The sequence below is a fragment of the Balaenoptera borealis genome, assembly GCF_965194805.1.
Source record: "Balaenoptera borealis genome assembly, chromosome: 8".
Taxonomy (NCBI): domain Eukaryota; kingdom Metazoa; phylum Chordata; class Mammalia; order Artiodactyla; family Balaenopteridae; genus Balaenoptera; species Balaenoptera borealis.
In genome coordinates this window covers 105490159-105502519 of record NC_138865.1, presented here as the reverse complement: position 1 = coordinate 105502519, position 12361 = coordinate 105490159, and the positions used below count along the sequence as shown (strand labels likewise).

The 12361-nt window shown below is 44.6% G+C and overlaps 1 protein-coding gene across 2 annotated transcripts in view; it reads left to right on the top strand.

The window, feature by feature from the left end:
• ASTN2 (astrotactin 2) overlaps positions 1 to 12361 on the top strand; it is an 898930-nt gene that overhangs the window by 310639 nt on the left and 575930 nt on the right. For both annotated transcript variants that reach the window (XM_082402209.1, XM_082402208.1), the window contains exon 5: positions 9670 to 9777. In XM_082402209.1, coding sequence (XP_082258335.1) covers positions 9670 to 9777 — 108 coding nt within the window. The remainder of the gene's footprint in view (positions 1 to 9669; positions 9778 to 12361) is intronic.

The window sequence follows — 12361 nt, the reverse complement described above, 5'->3', positions numbered from 1 at the left end:
GCTCCAGACGCGCAGGCTCAGTAGTTGTGGCTCACGGGCCTAGTTGCTCCGCGGCATGTGGGATCTTCCCAGACCAGGGCTCGAACCCGTGTGCCCTGCATTGGCAGGCAGATTCTCAACCACTGTGCCACCAGGGAAGCCCCTTTTTTTTTTTTTAACCATCTTTATTGGAGTATAATTGCTTTACAATGTTGTGTTAGTTGCTGCTATATAACAAAGTGAATCAGCTATACGCACACATATATCCCCATATCCTCTCCCTCTTGCATCTCCCTCCCACCCTCCCTATCCCACCCCTCTAGGTGGTCACAAAGCACCGAGCTGATCTCCCTGTGCTAGGCGGCTGCTTCCCACTAGCCATCTATTTTACATTTGGTAATGTATATATGTCCATGCCACTCTCTCACTTGGTCCCAGCTTACCCTTCCCCCTCCCCACTGGACTGAGATATCTTGAAAGCTGGGCTCAGCTGTGACTGTTGACTGGACCTCTTACACTTGGCCTCTCCTTGTGGCTAAGACTTCTCACAGTGAGGGGCAGGTTTCCAAAAATGGAGTAAGTGTCTAGAGAATCAGCATGTCAAGAGAGCCAAGCAGATGCTGCATCGCCTTTTATGACCCAGCCCAAAGGTTATGCAGAGTCATGCCTCTTTATTAAAAACGCATGCCTAAGGCAGCCCAGATTCAAGGTGAGAGAAATTAGCCTTCACCTTTGACAGGGGAATGGCAAAAGTCACATTGCAGAAGAGAATGTGGGATGGGAGATTTTGTTATGGCTATCTTTGGAAAATCCAGCCTCCCACAGGAAGCAATGGGATATTCCAGACGATAAAGCTTTACTGTCATGAGATACTGAGTTAAGCTTGATCGGAGAGCTTCCCCTCCATAGGCAAGCAGTTCTTTGGGCCAAAATCTGGGGATAAATTGAGATTTGTCCTTTCTTGGATAGTGGAATGATCACCTCTGGGTTGGTCATATTACACTAAAGGTCAAGTGAGGAATAGCTTAAGCTGGAGCAATAAAGACAATCCATTTTTAAAAAATAAACATAACTTTTATTAAGTATGTTGTTTTACAGTAACCAAGCATTAGATATTCATTGGAGGAAAATTATAAAATGCAGATGAAGAACAATAAGAAAAATTTTAAAAATACTCCAAATTTTACTACCCAGGGAATAACCACTAGAGCATCTTCATATATTTCTTTCAATATCTTTTTGTGCGTGTACGTGTGTGTGTATATAAGTATATATATATATGCATATATTTACATACTTTATGTGTGTGTGTATTTTTAAAACAGAATAGGATCGTTTTGCAATATGCTTTTTTAAGCTTGGTTCATAACCCTAGATCATGAATATCTCAGAATGACTTCTACTTTCCTCTTCTTTATTTTTAAAATTAAAATATATTTAATTTTATTACACATACTCAGTGGAATTCCCACCAAATATCAGCAAATATGTATAAATTTACCCAAGTGAAATCCCTCTTTGTATTCTTCTCTTTACTTTTCCATTCAACAATATATCATGGGGAGGTTTGCATGTCAGTAAATAGAGATTTATGTCACTGTATTTAATGATCTCATAAACGTCTGTATTAGAGATATGCCACCATTTTTTTAAGCAGTCCCCTATAAATGGGCCTCTAGGTCATATATGTTTTTCCTGAAATTATAAACAATCATGTTTAATTATATTTTACCATAAAGATATTTTTTAACCATAAAGATCAATTTTTAAAAATTCAACATGAATCCCAAGACTGCTGCAGAATCTTCTTCTCTGGTGATCAGATAAACCTGGGTTTGAATCCAGGTCCTGCCACTTCCTGGCTTTGTGACTATGGACAAGGAGGGCCATCTCTCCCAGACTCTGTTTCCATGTTGGAGGAATAGGAATATGTGTAGTCACCTGTGGGTGAAGTGCCTGGCACTGTGCCTGGCCTATAGTGGTACCTGATGACAGGTAGCAGTTGTGGTCAGAGCATCTCCAAATGGTGGATGTGTGTGAACATCTGTGGTTTAGCCCTAGAGCTCAGAGCAATTGTGAGCTGTGTGGTTTAGGGTGTGGGAAGTTTAGCCACTTTTGTCCTCTTCCCTTGACTGGTACCATTTGTATTCCCTGGACAGTTGGGGGTCAGATGGGTTTTGCATTCCCAAGCTACATATTTCTCTATCTGGCACAGTTCTGAGCAATCTAAAAATGCAGTATCGCTGTCACCAGCTCGAGGAAGACACGGAGTCTGAATAATTTAACATGTCACCACCATCCATCATGATACCAAGAGCACGGGAGATGGAGTGTGGAGGAGTGGGTCAACTGGGGGCTGCAGAGCAGGTTTGTGGACAGGGCAGCCCAGTAAGAGAAAGTACATTTGCAGTGAGTTAATTCTCAGGCCCAGGATAGACTATACATCCTAACAATTGCTCCAACCTTTTCCATAATATGGCTTTCAAGTTGTTCGGATGCCCTGATTTGCCCCAGAGCAAACCTGGGGCCAGGTCTCTCCTTGCCACAAAATATCTGTGTCATCTTGGGGGAGTCTCTATAAACTTCTGAATGTCTCAGTTTACTTATCAGCAAAATTGAGATAATTCCCATGTAGAGGGCTCAACATCATGCCTGGAATATTTTAACTGCTTCCTCAACAGGAAGGAAACTCCAGAAGGTCAGGAAGTTTTGTCTGTTTTATTCACTGCTTTATCCTCCCTCAGTGCCCAGAAACAGTGTTTTGATACAGAGTGGGCGCTTGGTCAATAATCGTTGAATGAATGAATACAAAAATGAGTGTTGTGGTTATTTGAGGTGACTACTGGGTCCGGGACAGACTGACTGGTCACCCTCTGTGACCTCAAACACTGGGTCAGGATGCCTTGAGCCTGGACGCTTTCAACAGGGCTCTGTGATGTCTCCACTTTGCTCTCACAGTTCCCCATCCTACAGTTTTATCGTGAGTCTTGTGATGTTACAAAGCAAACAGAGGGTCTCTCTCTCTTTTTTTCAAACATTTTATTTATTGAGGTAAAGTTCACATAACATAAAATTAACGATTATCTATTTAAAAGTGTGTAATTCGTTGCCATTTAATACACTCACAAGGTGTGCAACCATCACCTCTGTTCAGTTCCAAGACATTTCCAGTACATCAAGAGGAAACCCCATACTCATTAGCAATCACTCCCTATTCTTCTCTTCCCTCTGCACAGCCCTGGCAATCACTATTTCTTATTTCAGATGTTTTCTATAAATAGAACCATATAACATATGACTTTTTATGTCTGGCTTCTTTCACTTAGCAAAATGTTTTGCTAAGATCCAAAGTGCTGTTTGCAAGGTCCATCCATGTTGTAACATGTGTCCAGCATTCATTTTTATGGCTGGATAATATTCCATTGTATGAATATACCCCATTTTGTTTATCTGTTCATCAGCTGATGGGCATGTGGGTTTCCGCTTTTGGCTATTGTAACTAGTACTGCTATGAATATTCATATACCAGTATTTATTTGAATATCCTCTCCAATTCTTTTGGATATGCCTAGGGACAGAATTCCTGGGTCATGTGTAATTTTATGTTTAACTTCTTGAGGAACCAACTGCCAAATTGTTTTCCACACTTTCTGCACCATTTTGCATTCCCACCAGCAATGTATGAGTGTTCCAATTTCTCTACATCCTTTCCAACACCTGTTATTTTCTCATTATTTTGATTGTGGCCAACCTAGTGCCTAAGAAGTGGTATCTATCTCATTGTGGCTTTGATTTGCATTGCCCTAATGACTAAGGGGGGTTTTGAATCAGACAAAATCCAGGTTCAAACTGGGGGGCTCCGCGACTTATAATTTGTGTGATCTTAGATAAGCAGTATTGAGGTTCTGAAGGTTGGTTTGCCCCTCAATAAAACTGGGATGATTCTTACCTCTCAGACCCCATGTGAAGCGTGGATGGGATATTGTGTATCAGGCGTCCAGAGCGGTGCTTATCCCACTATGGTATGTGCTTTGCCCGTCTTCTTCATGCTCCATCCCAGACCACTCAGGACCGGAATGAACAGAGGCCAGTGGAACAAGGGCAGAGGAGCTGCTGCTTCCTCTCCTTTCCTCTTGCCAGCCTCTGCCATTCTCACTTTATCTCGGCCCCTAAATAGAAATACTTGAGCAGCCCTGTATAATTAACGGCTGCACTTTAGTTCACTGTATCACCAATTTCATATTAAAATGCTAGCAGAGGGGGCCCTTTTCCATTTGTCTGAATCATCTCCAGGTCAGTCTGTAATTGGCCTGTGGCCCCTGCAGATTCTGTGGACACTCAGAGGCTGTACGCCTTGGGAGGCTGTCACGTCCCTACAATGTCACAGAAGGCAGGGAGTCGCCACTCCCACTCAGTGACCATGTGAGCTGAAACTTACTGTCTTCTTTTTAGAGATGAATTCAGACAGTTTGGGGGCCTCGCCCAAGCCCACACACCTAATAAGTGGGACCGCAGTTAGAACGAATATCTGACTCCAGTACCCTAATTTATTGTACAGAAGTGCATGACCTCTCATGACTCATGGATTAAACCAATCTAAAAACCTACTAGCCTTTAAGTGCCTGAGGGCAGAGACAAAGGCTATTGTCTTTTTTTTTTTTTTTTTTTAAATCTAATATTTTAGCTTTTTTTTAAAATTTTTTTGAAGTATTTGTTTATTTATTTATTTATGGCTGTGTTGGCTCTTTGTTTCTGTGCGAGGGCTTTCTCTAGTTGTGGCAAGCGGGGGCCACTCTTCATCGCGGTGCGCGGGCCTCTCACTGTCACGGCCTCTCTTGTTGCGGAGCACAGGCTCCAGACGCGCAGGCTCAGTAACTGTGGCTCACGGGCCCAGTTGCTCCGCGGCATGTGGGATCTTCCCAGACCAGGGCTCGAACCCGTGTCCCCTGCATTGGCAGGCAGACTCTCAACCACTGCACCACCAGGGAAGCCCAAGGCTATTGTCTTTTAATGGAATCTGAACTACACCATTTTTCATCCAAATCACATTAAAAATATTCAACACCTTCGTGGGGCCCATGGCTTATTCATCTCTCCAGATTCTGGTCCTTAATTATCCTCAGGAAATGTGTCATATAAGTGCCTTCAGAACTGTGCTCTCTGATGTGGTAGGCAATTGAAATGTGGCTAGTCTGTGCTGAGATGTGCTGTGAGCATAAAATATACACTGGATTTTGAAAACTTGTGAAAAATATATTAAATATTTCAGTAATAATAATTTTATGTTAATTACAAGTTAAGATGATAATATTTTGAACATATTGGTTGAATCCAATGTATTCTGAAAATTAATTTTATCTGTTTATTTTTTACCTTTTTAATGTGGCTAGTAACATTTAAAGTTGCATCTGTGGCTTGCATTATATTTTGGGGTTGATGTAGAGGCAGTCTCTCTGAGCCTCAGTTTCAACTCTGAACGTGGTACCTTGGTACTTACAGGAGGGACGTGAGGGCCAGAGTTGTGGGAGGGGGGACCTGGAGAAGCTAGGGGCTTGGTCTTGGGGTATGGGAACACGTGGAATGCTGGAGGCATCACTACGATCTAGCTGAGTGTGATGAGAGTTCCTTTCGATAGTACAATTGCTGAGGTTCCAGGGAGGAGCCGTGAAGAGTGGAAAATGTGCTCTGGTGCTGGGGACGAGTGACAGACCTGCTGATCCTCAGAGGTCAAGATCATCAAGCTTTTGCTACTGCTCTACCTCTGCTCTCTCTCTCACACACACACACAGACACACACGCACGCACACACACACACTTTCCCAGGTTTTCATAGCCATGAGGCAGGCTTTGCAGGCAGACCTGATTTCAATCCCAGCTCCCTCACTCAGCACCTCTTATCACCTCTCTCTGAGGCATGGCTTATTCATCTGTAAAACAAGGTTCACAATGCCTTCCTTACAAGGATGGCTGTTCCAGGGAGGAGCGGTGAAAAGTGGAAAATGTGCCCTGGTGCTGGGGGCAAGTGACGGACTTGCTAATCCTCAGAGGTCAAGATCATCAAGCTTTTGCTACCGGTCTACCTCTGCTGTCACGCACACACACACGTGCACACGCACACGCACACACACACTTTCCCTGGTTATCGTAGCCATGAGGCAGGCTTTGCAGGCAGACCTGATTTCAATCCCAGCTCCCTCACTCAGCACCCCTCATCACCTCTCTCTGAGGCACAGCTTATTCATCTGTGAAACAAGGTTCATAATGCCTTCCTTACAAGGATGGCTGTGGACATTAAATGAAGTCTTTACTCATATTTTATTGTCCATCAGCCTCGGGACTAAGGGAATAGACTGCAGCCACCGTCTGGATTTGAACTGTGGGTTTATAGCTTACGAGCTGTGTGACCCCGGGCAGGTTACTGACTTTCCTTGTGCCTTCATTTCCTCATCCGTTAAAAGGGGAAGGAAAGTATTAACCTACTTCTTAGGGTTACTGTAAGGATTAAACGAGGCAATGCAAGTAAAGGGTTTAGAACCACGCCTGGCAGAGGGACAGTGCCATGGAAGGCTTAGCTTTTCTTATTATATTCGAATTGCCTGGTGACTTTTCTATCCCCTACTCCCCCTCACCCCCTGCCACAGCTAGAATGTCCCAGTAGGGAAAGATTCCTGTCTGAATTCTGTCTTCCACATTCACCATAATAGGCCATTTGTTTGGGAAAGGAAGGAAGATGAGAAAGAGGAGGAGAGGAAGGAAGGAAAGGAGGGTTTAGCTGGAATGTTTAAGAGTACTGCAGTGGCAGTAAAGGGCATGGAGTAGACCCCTGACAGGCAGATCCCTCCCTTTTCCTCTGCTGCCCAAACACAGCAGGAAGTATGACAGATGCTCCCTTTACTTAAGGCAGCTATCTCATCACATGCCTTTGTTTTCCCCTTGGCCAAAAATTATGCGTAGATGAACAAAAGTCCCTCCCTCCCTCCTTCCCTCCTTCCCTCCCTCCCTCCCTCCCTCCCTCTCTCCCTTCCTTCCTTTTTCTGTAACAGTAAAATATTTTAATGGAAATTTTAGAAGCCTACTGGTCTCTAAGACCTCTGCTCTTCCACTGCTTCCAGAATCTCCATGGGGCGTCTGCCAACTCCATTTCAAAGGAGAGCCTTTAAATGGGGAATTGCATCTGGTAGAATCTGGAGTCTCCTGCTGTCTCCAGGTCCAGCTTTTAGTTGCTGGCGATTGGGGAGATGAGCACTAAGGGACAGGGACAGATAGTAGCTGAAGACACATTTGGGGACATTAATCAGGTATTGTTGTCCCTTGTCCTCTCCCATTCATTACAACATACTGTCTCCAGGAAGGAGGAGGACAAGTATTCATTGTTTCCATTTTACAGAGCATTAAACTGAGAAACAGTGTCATAACGGTTAAAAATTTGAGCTTGGCCGTCGGACACCCTTGGGTACCAAGTCTGACTTCACTCATTGTTCACAAATCACCTTCCTTTCTGAACATTGGTTGCTTCATCTGTAAAGCTGGCATCATGATACCTCCCTCCCATGAGGACTATGAGTTTGGAATGAGATGATGTGTGCAAAGCTCATAACACAGCACTGGACACCTTGATGCTTAAAGGACAGTCTTCTTTCCCCAAGGTTCCCTCTTGAGTTGTTTGCAGGGAAAGCAGTTTACATACCGGAGAGCCCAAATTTGGAGCTGGACAGTGTAGCCCTGAGTCATAACTCTCCTACTCATCAGTTGTGTGACTTTTGGCAAGTAACTTTGCCTATGTGTGTCTTTATATTATTGTCTTGTTTGTTAATTACACCTTCCTTACGAGTATATCACAATAAGGATTGTATGTAATCATGTGTAGACATCTTCTAGATACATAGTAGATTCCTACATGTGTTGCTGGAATGAATGAATGTGTTATAACTGTTATAGAAAGCATGTCTAAGAGTGGGATTTTTGTGTACTGAACATCATTTCAAATGCCCCACCAGAGGAAATGACAAAGTAAATCCTTTCACAAATTGAACAACATTTTCCTCTAACGTATATTTTTCTTTTCTTCAGGTGGAATTTTTGGGATGGGTAATAGGTTTGCACAGTGCCTGATCCAAAAGATACAAAACATTTACAGGGAAAAGTAGTCTTCCTCCAGCGCCATCCTTCAGCCATTTACGTCTCCATCCAGGACAACCATGTTTACCAGATCCTTGAGTCTCCTCCCAGATGTAGTCTGTCGATGTAGGTGTCTGAAGCTCCATTCACTAAACAGTTTCCTAAACCAGACTCCCTCTTGTTTCCCACCCCAACATGCTCTGAGGCTCTCCCATCACTATTTCCTCTCTAGGGTAAAGAGTTCACCAGTCCTTTAAGCCCTCTCTTTCCACATCCTGGACTAAAAATAAATAAATAAATAGAGCACAGAGAAAATAAAAATTACCCATATTTCTCCCTGAAGAATTAACGGTTATTACTAATTTGGTATATTTCTTTCTAGCCTTTATTCCTTTATCGGTTTTGTAATCAACCATTCCTAGCGTGTGAGTGCATCGCCTTTTTCCCCCTCCACGTTCCTCTGAGTTTCTCTCTGAAGCATCCCTTGCACTCGTCTCTTCCTCTCCATCCTCCCCACCCCTGGCCTCACCTAGACCCCCATCTCCTCTTACCTGGTGATCCCTGAGACTCCTGGCTGTGCTCCCTCCCTGGCGCCCATTCTGAGGTCTGTGAGCCTCAGAGCGCATGTCCTTCCTGGCATGCACAGCTGCTGAACTGATTCTCTTGCTTCACAACCTTCCGTGACATCCAGAATTAAGCCCCCAGTCCTCAGTGTGGCACTCGGGGACTTCCCCTGGGTGGCTCCAGCAGATCCTTCCCAGTCAGCACTCTGCTCTGGTGCCTCCTCCTGCCCACACCCCCCCCCCTCCCCAGGGATGCTCCAGCGCTCACCTCTCCTCCCAACTCCATTTTCTACCACTGGAGCCCCCCATCCATCCTTCCAGCCCTGACCTAAAATCTCCCTTCCTCCATAAAGCCTTCCCGGGTCCTCCGTGTTGGGATGGATTGCTCTCTCCCATATTCCCAGTGTCTCATTGTGTGGGAAACATGGCCATGAGTTAGAGTAAAGGCTCCTTAGGATCCCGTTTGTCCCCTTGACTAGCTTATGATCCCCTGGCTGGCAAGGACCGGGTGGTATCTATCTTTGCTTGTCCTGTGTCTGGCTCTGGGCCTGGCATAGAGGAAGCACTTGACTGAAATGTGTGTGTGAAATTAAGTCACCTGGAATGTTTTCTCAGAGACAGGTTCATCATTCTAAGCAACAACGTACCTATCAATTATCTGGTACCCACCCCGGACCAGGTATTTAAGTATCATATCTCCTTTAATCTTCAAAGCAACCCCACAAGGTTAAGAGCTTTTCCCGTATTTTAGAAAGAAAGAACCCAGGACTCAGAAAGGTGAAGCATCTCCTCAAGGTCACACAGCCCCAAGGCTGCCAAGCCATGGTTAGAACCCAGGTCCGAGTCATGGCAGAGCCTGAACGCCTTCTATAAATCATGCCGACTCCTGGGTCACTTGGGATTTACAGAAAGGAGTCCGGGGATGGGGTTGCTGATCTTCGGGATGGATGAGGGATTTAACAAGCTTCTGGAGGCCTGTGATGACTGATGGATTGTGATTATTGCACAGGGGGAATCAGCTTTGGGAGAACCAAGGGGACGTCGGGTTCAGAGGCAGACGATGAAACGCAGTTGACGTTCTACACGGAGCAGTACCGAAGCCGTCGCCGCAGCAAAGGTAACAGAGTCCTTGAGAAGGTTCCAGAACCAGGGTTTGGAGGAAAATCTGGGAAGCAGCTTTTGTGCTCCACAACAAACCCTAAATCTTCTTCAGCCTGGTCCCTATCTAGTTAACCCTGAACTTGGCGTCTGATACCCTGAATACTCAGTCTCTATTTGCTTTCTGTCTTACCCCATTCCTCAAAGGATTTAAGTTTATGCAGTTTTTTAAAAATCCATCACAATAGAGAATCGGATTGAAAGGAAAATCGGAGTAAGGAAAATAATTCAAATTCAGCTTAGATGTATGCACGGTAATCCGTGCCATGCTGTGTTGTGTAGTTCTTAGAAGGAGCTGACAGCTTAACTCAGAGATTCTTAGCAACCAAAGTGCAAAAGGAAACATACAGCAGTAAAATGCACAGGGTCTACAGGATAAAACTAGCGTTTGCTCAGGAAATTCTATTTACCTGACACAGAGACCAGACAGAGAGTTCTCCAGTTGGTTCCAATAAACAGGACTCTGGGAGGGCTTCCTGGAAGTCGAAGCTAGACAATGACCTGGGCCCAAACTTGGCTCTGTCACTGTTCATCCACAGAACAGAAGCAGTAATCCTAACATTCCCATGTTTAAGATGGGGTAGCAATACCTCCCTCTCAGGGTAATAGTGGGGATTGATGGAAACATGAGCATCTCCTGGTTTTTTTTGTTTATTAGTTTTTTTAATTAATTTATTTATTTTTTAAAAATTTGTATTGGGGTATAATTGATTTAGTGTTGTGTTAGTTTCACGTATACAGCAAAGTGAATCTGTTATACAAATACATATATCCACTCTTGTTTAGATTTTTTCCCATATAGACCATTACAGAGTATTGAGTAGAGTTCCCTGTGCTATACAATAGATAACTAATAAGGACCTACCGCAGAGCATCTCCCGTTTAACTACAACTCCCGGCAACAAGTTTTCCCTTTCTCCACGGCCACCATCCTAATGCCTGTCCCCTGCATCCTTTGCTTAAAAACTGTTACAATCGCCTTCTCAATATTCTCACTTACTGTTTCCAACCCATTTTCAACCCTGCAGCCAGAGTGATCATTTTAATAATGTAAATAGGGATCATGTTGCTTCTTCTCTGCTTAGAAGCTTTAATCCGTCCTTTTGCATTTGGGAGAGAATGTGAAGTTCTTGCCACACCTACAGTCCCCTGAGTGGTCTGGCCCCACACATCTCTCCAGGGCTCCGTCTGCTCTGCTCCCCAGCTCTCTTCTCCAGCACTTCCCCATCTGTCCCACCAGAAACTTCACAAACATTCTCTCCCAGAGCACTTCCCCCGACCTCTCCGACTCACTCCTACTCACTCTGACATCTCCATTTAAATGGCGTGTCTTAGCTGAGCCGTCCTACATCTGATTTCCTTGTTTCATTCTACACCAGCTCCTGTGCTGTTCCCTCTGCAGACTTCACCCCTGGAATTTTACATTTACCAATACGTTCTCTGGGCAATGTTTGTACCCTCCACTAAACTGGAAGTTCACGAAAATAGGTACATCCATTGTCACTTGTATCCAGCTTTCCATCCCTGCACCAAACACAGGGATGGGTCCATATTTTTGGTTCAACTATGGGTTCATATATTTGAACAAATGAAGGATTAACGAATGAATGAAATAAATTCCTAGCCCAGTGTCTGGATTATTACGAGCGCTCAGGGTGAATGGTGGTTTTCCATCTGGCCCCTCTTGTTTTCTCTCACTCCATTCCCAGTTACTGGAAAAAAAAAAAAGGTCTCCTCTCCTTTCCTCTTCTCTTTTCCGCTCCTGGTAAGTAGAACTAAGGCCTCAGGCCTACCCATTCTTCCACCTCAAGCCACCAGGGAAGGATGTGCCTGGTAGTTGGAGGAAGGCCTGAGTACTGATGTTGAAAGCCAGTTCTGCCTGGGTTTTTCGAGCATGGTTGGAGCAAGTGCAACTTGAAGGGATGTAACAAGTCTGGGAGGTTCTCTGGCAGAGGAGGGTGCACCCAAGGCTGATGGTAGAGAGAGGAGATGGAGTGGGAGGAGAAAAGAGACACCTCACAGGTTTCTCCTCTCTAGGTCTCTCTCTTTAGCCTGTCCCATGAGAGAAATACAAGTGGCATTGGATTCAGCCAGTCCTGGCTGTGAATTCTGACTTCACCTCATCTGCTTTGTGTGGCCATGGATGGGCTTTTCACCTCTGGGTACTTCTCTCTGTATAAAATCGAGCTATTGATAACTACCTCACAGAGCTAGCAAGTCTAGAGATGGAAGGTTATGGGACTCACCCAAAGGTGCTCAAAAATTTTTGTTCTTTCCTCCTGAAACTCCCCTTCCCTTGAAAACAGTCTGCACCCCAAAGTGAATCAGCTAAAATCTCAATTTTGGCAATAGGGTCTACTGGAAAAGAGATTTATGATACAGTCTGAAAATCAACCCTTTCTTCCCTGAGCCTCAGGTTCTTTGTCAGGGAAATGGGACTGTTATTCAAAGGTGTCTGCTATGGCCAGGTAGCACCCCATCCCAAAGCAAAGAACTGTAGTCCTCAATATGGTGAGTGGGTGGAGAGGAAGAAAGACAAAGGG